The following is a 6,220-nucleotide window of genomic DNA, read 5'->3' as shown; positions in this document are numbered from 1 at the left end:
TCAGAATTTACATGAAGGTATCTACTGGTCATTAGGCACAATCTGCTCTTCCTGAGTAAACCAATGAACAACAGTATTCAAAATAGAGCTAAAAGCATTTGCAGCTCAGAGTGTAGCCTTAGAAAAGCAGACTAATTGGGAAGGGCATTAAATATTAACAAATGTATAATGTTTAGAGGTTGTATCTACTAGGTAAAAACCTAACACTGTGGGAGCCCTTTGCAATTCTTCACTTTCAATAATTGTTTCTCTTAAGAGCTGATTCTGTTTACACAAAAGTGTAATAGCAATGCTTAAAACAAATTGTGAGCAGGGGGTATTATAATAGTCCTTTCACTGCATAAGTTTCAAAAAGAATACCTAGCTCATTTTTCTTCACTTTAAAGAAAAAGTGAAATAAATGAGCAAAAAGATATCAGGCTTCTGAAAAAATGACTGTGGAAAAATGAATCCATACAGATAGGCTCAGTTCAAATTCACAGAAAAAATGCATTTAGAACAAGGGAGGTTTAGGAACTGAAGTCAAAGGAACACGATGAACAATCTCCATTTCTTGATACCTTTCTTTTTGTCTCCTCCAGCACTACAATCTTTTTCCTTTCTGAAGCAAGTCATTTTTTGCCTCAGAAATAGTCAGACTAAAGAATGCTGTACTACAAAAACAAATGAAGATGCTGAGGGACAAATGTTTCTTTCTCCTCTCCAAGATCAGGCCATTCTCCAGAATCTTTCCCATCTTGGCAACACATTTGAAAAGGCTAACTTGAGAGAGGATGATGAAAGCCTTCTCTCACAAAAAAATCTCCAGTAAATGAAAGCCCTCCATCCAACATAATGTACAAACCAAGCCAGAGGTAACAGTTGTCTCTCTTATCATGTATATGCTCTGTAGCAAACACAAGCAAACAAACAAAAATACCAAAAGATAATCAAAGATTTCAGAATATCGGATTCCAAGTTTAGTAGTTTTCAAGATGTTAGCACCATAGTTTCCATGTGGAAAGCTCACCTATTTCAAAATAGCACTATGAAAAAAGTCAAGTGTCATATACAGCATAATACCGTAATAAGAAAATACATCATCTTCAGACAACGAATTTAGCATTTGAGATCAGTGGCAATATAAATGCACAGAAGAATTATGCACCACTTTCATGATTGAACCCTTTGGACTGGTCCTAGTTTAAGAGTATGGAAATATTTGGTTTAAGAAATGGTCTTTAATAAAAACCCTGTATAATTAATATTGCTATGAAAGGAAGACTCGATTAAAAACAGCACTTTTATAAATCCTTCAAGGACATTATTTTTACGATTAAATGCAGAAAAAGAAATGCTAGGAGGTCTTGAATGCAAACAGTTAAGTGTAAGTGTAAATACTGAATTCACTGCTGACAAAGCCAAACTGGTACCCACTGGAAGGAATTATCTGAGCTATTTATTTTGCATTTAAAGTGTGATAAACTGCCAATTGCTCAAGAAAAAGAATCAAGTCTTAGTGTCAAGAACTGAGTGTCAAGAACTGCATATTGTAAGCAGTAGAGGCATTTTTTTTCTAATGAAATATAAAACAACATAAAGAATATGGATCTATTATACAGAACTTAATACATTTTTGTCACCCCAAACACAGATAGGATTTAATACATGAAAAACAAAAAACCCTTTAAAGAGTTGAGTATAATTTATAAGAAGCACAACTGAAATGAATTTCAATAGGGTTTCAACAGGAAAATATTTCAACAGATTGCAGCCTAGTATTTCCATGAATACTGTCACCTAGAATTCATATTTGGACTAATCTTGGAAAAGCTTAAAATGGCAATCCAAAAATGAACACCAGGCACAGGTATTTATCTCCCAGAAATGCACACAATAAAAATGAACACCTTAGCTGAAAACAGCTGGAAACAGAGAAAGGCATTTCTTTGAACCGCAGTGAGAGATTATCTGAGATCAGCGGGCTCTGCTAAGGTCTTGAGGAGACCCAAAGCATACTAAATATTCACAGATGAAATCATCCACAGTTACATCAGATGAGCTGAACTCATTTTAAATGAAGTGTTTATGCTTGTAGAGCTTCAACCAGTCATTAAGTGGTGGAGGTGGAGAAGAGTCGGGCCTGTGGACAAAGATTCTCTGCCAAGGGATTTTCAAGTGTCTGCCGCCAGTTTCTATTAGACAGGATCCCAGAATAAAGGAAAGACTTCCTGATTTGGCATCAGTTGTCTTTGTTCCTGACAGTTGGCAAGTAAACACATTTACAGCTACGGCATATATGCAAAACTGAGAGTACACTTGGATTTATTCCTACTGAGCACCATGAAACGTAAAGCTGTATGCCACAGCCCTTTAACTACCAGAGGAGGCTCTCTCTGACATAAACACAAGTCTGTTATAGTAAATTATTGTAAATTACATGTTAAGTACACATACTCTGGCCCAGAATAATATACCTGCAGTGAGAATAGAAGCACCATCTTGCTGGGTTCATCCCAAAGAACCATCCAGTGCTGTATCTCATTTGTCATAGTGCTGTGCAGATGGTGCTTTAATATAGACCTTGATGAAATTATAAGGGCTGTGGTAGTCCTGGCATCAGCGTACCACTGGAATTCAATGGAACAAACAAACAACTGTGCATACATTTGAAGTTCTGCCTATGTCAGGAAATATTTTTTTAAATAATGAGAATACCAGTAATCAGTTTTATCCAACCTGTTTTAAGCTATTCAAACCTTACATTCAAACATATAAATGAAAAAAAATCCCTCTATAAATTTCTATCATGCTGTACTAATGTCAAGGATAAATTCAATACTCCATCTTCATATGATACCTTTTTTTATTACAAATCCAAAAAACCCCCAAAACTCTGTGTATGCAAGTTTCTAGGTTCATCAAGGTCCTTTTTTTTCTTTCTCCAAATTTTAGGAATGTGCCATCAAGCCTATATTGAAAACCGTAAGCAGGTTAAAAGAAAAGAAAAAAGAAAATGCATTTTCTTCATATAACATTCTGTGTCTCACTATTAATCACACCAACTTTTGTAAACCCTGGTTTTTTCTGTAATGCATATATATATATATAGATATATATTATATGTATGTGTGTATGTGTTGGAAGCCCAACCTGCCCATAATTAGTTATGTTTATTAAACTTCTGTATTAGTGTAAATCAGCTACAGATACATATTACTTTAAGAATTAAATACATAATTGTTTAATTCAAACAAGCAGAAGGGCAAGAAGAGAAAGCATTATGTGGATGGCACATTTGGTTGTAGATTACCAAAACATTCAACCATTACAATTCAATGATTCTCTAAGTAATCAACTTTCAATGAAACATCTCTGTTGCAATTACATGTCAAAGTACGCTAGATACTTTTACTACAATCTTACCGTAGTAGTTTAAGAAGTTCTATTACAAAATGCTTTAGTTAGTGTACTCTTCACAAAGAGTCAAAGAGGCAATGTAATAGTTGAATAGAGAGTGTAAAGAGTGCTTCTAGATACTAGGAATTTCTGGAGTATACTACCTGGTAAGCAAAATAGCTACAGAACTCACAGCCAAAACTGTTATGTCAACTATATTTCACTTAGTTAGCTGCAGGTTCAGTGCATTCCAACCGTGCCCAGTCTCTCAATGAGTTCTGCTAGCGTTCTGCCAGCGAGAGCTACTGGAACAATTTAACACTGTTTAAACTGAAAATACCCCTCATTTATGTGAACTAACTATGTAAACGTACACAGAAGAGAGGAGTTTAGAACCCGGTGAAGAAAAAGAGGACTTGTAATGGCCACTTAAGTGAGATTTTCAACCTGAGGGGGCATGTGAAACAACTGAACTTTTAAAAGACAAAGTAGGCAAACAAAAAAACAAGATGCTGGGAGAGGGCAAAGAGAGAAATAATATAATCAACAGAGCAAATGTTTTAGAAAGAGGTCATTCTTGACAACTGTCTCAGACTGGTATAGACTGCTCTGTTATATAAAAGTGTATTTCAGACCTAAGGCTTGTAAGTTATAAGAGGCCCTGGCAGGCCCAGTTCATCTTCAATGTCACTGAAGTGCTTTGATGAGATATAACTTTTCCCCATGTTCACTGGTGAAGATAGGAGCCTTTTTGTAGTGTTCCACCAACTCATCCATAGTATTAAAGCGACGCTGTCCAATGCAATAGACATTGTCCACCAGCTGCACCTTGAAATGTTTGTTCTTCCCTGATGCCTTTAGAGATACTGAAAAGTCACTGGGCTGGTGAGAGAAAGAAAAAGAATGGTGTTAAACATGGAACATAAACAGGTGTTTTAAGGACATTACTATGAGGCGAAGGAGCTGTGTTCTTAACTTTTAATCGTATAAACCATAAACTTTGCTGTTGTGCGCCTTCCAGTCATTTCTGATTTCTGGCAACTCTAAAGGGACCCAATCATATGGTTTTCTTGGTAAAATTTGTTCAGAGGATGTTCACCTGGGTCTTCCTCTGAGGCTGAAAAGTGTGCTTTGCCCAAAGTCACCCAGTAGGTTTTCATGGCTGAGTAGGGATTCAAAACTCTGACTCTCAATTCAACACTCAAAACAATATGCCACACTAGTGCTCTGCTTTTTTTTTTTAACCTAGCTACATATGATGTTTATTTGGGTAGTGATTTTACAAAGAACCAACAAGGTATAGTGGTTTGAACATTAGACTAAGACTTGGGAGACCAAGGTTCACATCTCTGCTGAATTATGGAACCCCACTTGATCTTGGCAAGTCACACATTCTCAACCTAAGATGGAGGAAAAGCCACCCCCCCTTAAACAAATATCATCACCCCCCCCCCCTTGGATAGGGTAGTCTTAGGGTCACCATATGGCTTGAAGGCTCACAACAACAAAAGGAAAAGCACCTCAAAAATACCAAACAGTTTAAACCAGAGATGGATAAATATCGAAAGACATTTATAAGTATTTAAATAATAATGGATGGGCATATGGAGAAACGATATTATCACAGTGTTCAACCCTATGGCCACCAGGGGGCCTTTCTTGCTTTGTGCTTTTTAAAAAAGCACCTTTCACCTATATAGAAATGACAAAGTTCATTCAATTTAGCATTTAACAACCAGGCAACAGAAAACATTTGCAATATTGAATTACTCACAAATACAGATTGTTGAAGTCTCTTTCTCTTATTTTACTATGGAACAGAGATGCTAACATTTTTTATGTATAAATGCAGTTAAATTTACTGTTTTGTAAAGTGAAAACACACTCAAGCAATGAAAGTTGTGCAGGCACAATTTCTCCCTGTTTCTATTAATCTAGAATTAGTGTTTAGTCATCAACATATTATATTTTTCACCCTTGTAGAAGAGGCATGTTCTACGTATTGTTTTGTACAGCATTTTGTATACTCAAGTTAGGTGAACACTCGCTCTAGGTCTGCAGAAAAGAACAGAACTAGCAAGTTTAGTTAAATATTACCAAAAGAAAATAATTTCGTTTCCATTGATATATGGTGTTTAGACTGTTGATAGTTCTTCTTGGTTCAAGAACAGGGTGTGACTAGCACAAAAGATCGTATCTATTACTGAGAAAGCCTACTTGAATAGGATATTATTAGGCATATCTCATTACTAAGTTCCATGGTAATAATTCTTGAACAATACTGCACAGTTAATGTATACTTTCTTAAAAATTATCACAACCCTTCATCTCCACCTTCACTCTGAGGCAGAGCTATATTCCACTCAGAGCTTAAAAAGGGGGGAGGCAGCACAGAATTTACAAGAAATTATTTTGTATAACACTCATTTCGAGAGTGGGGCCTTCCACTGATCCATCTAGGTATTTTGATAATTCCATGGATTTAACCTTCCAGTTATAGCTCTCTGTCCCAGACACATTGTCTTCCATGTCCAACCCACTTTCTCAAATTGCTAGTCAACTTACATATTTTTGGCTTGATCCTCACATTGTGTAGAAACACGCCAAATATCCACGTGCTGTTTTGGGGGTTTTCTTCACCCCACCGTCAAAGCATTAAGAGATACAAAGACCAATATGGAAGGGAATGGTTTGGGTGTATAATTAAGAAGAGATAGATTTTAAACATTTCACTAACTGAAATGCAATAGGCAATCTTAACAAGGATCTTCACTGGCATTTTCTGGCCACAAATTCTAGTCTCATGAAAATCACTAAAATTTCAAGAGAGATGAAGGAGTGT

At 36.2% G+C, this 6,220-nt stretch overlaps 1 protein-coding gene across 2 annotated transcripts in view; it reads right to left on the bottom strand.

Moving 5' to 3' along the window:
• Window positions 1-388: 388 nt before the first annotated feature.
• Window positions 389-6,220, bottom strand: part of nck2 (NCK adaptor protein 2) — an 87,022-nt gene continuing 81,190 nt past the window's right edge. For both annotated transcript variants that reach the window (XM_008107071.3, XM_003218738.4), the window contains one exon: window positions 389-4,260. In XM_008107071.3, coding sequence (XP_008105278.1) covers window positions 4,066-4,260 — 195 coding nt within the window. In that variant the 3' untranslated portion in view covers window positions 389-4,065. The remainder of the gene's footprint in view (window positions 4,261-6,220) is intronic.

Source organism: Anolis carolinensis, chromosome 3 (assembly GCF_035594765.1).
Source record: "Anolis carolinensis isolate JA03-04 chromosome 3, rAnoCar3.1.pri, whole genome shotgun sequence".
Lineage (NCBI taxonomy): Eukaryota > Metazoa > Chordata > Lepidosauria > Squamata > Dactyloidae > Anolis > Anolis carolinensis.
This window is presented reverse-complemented; position numbering and strand designations above follow the sequence as displayed.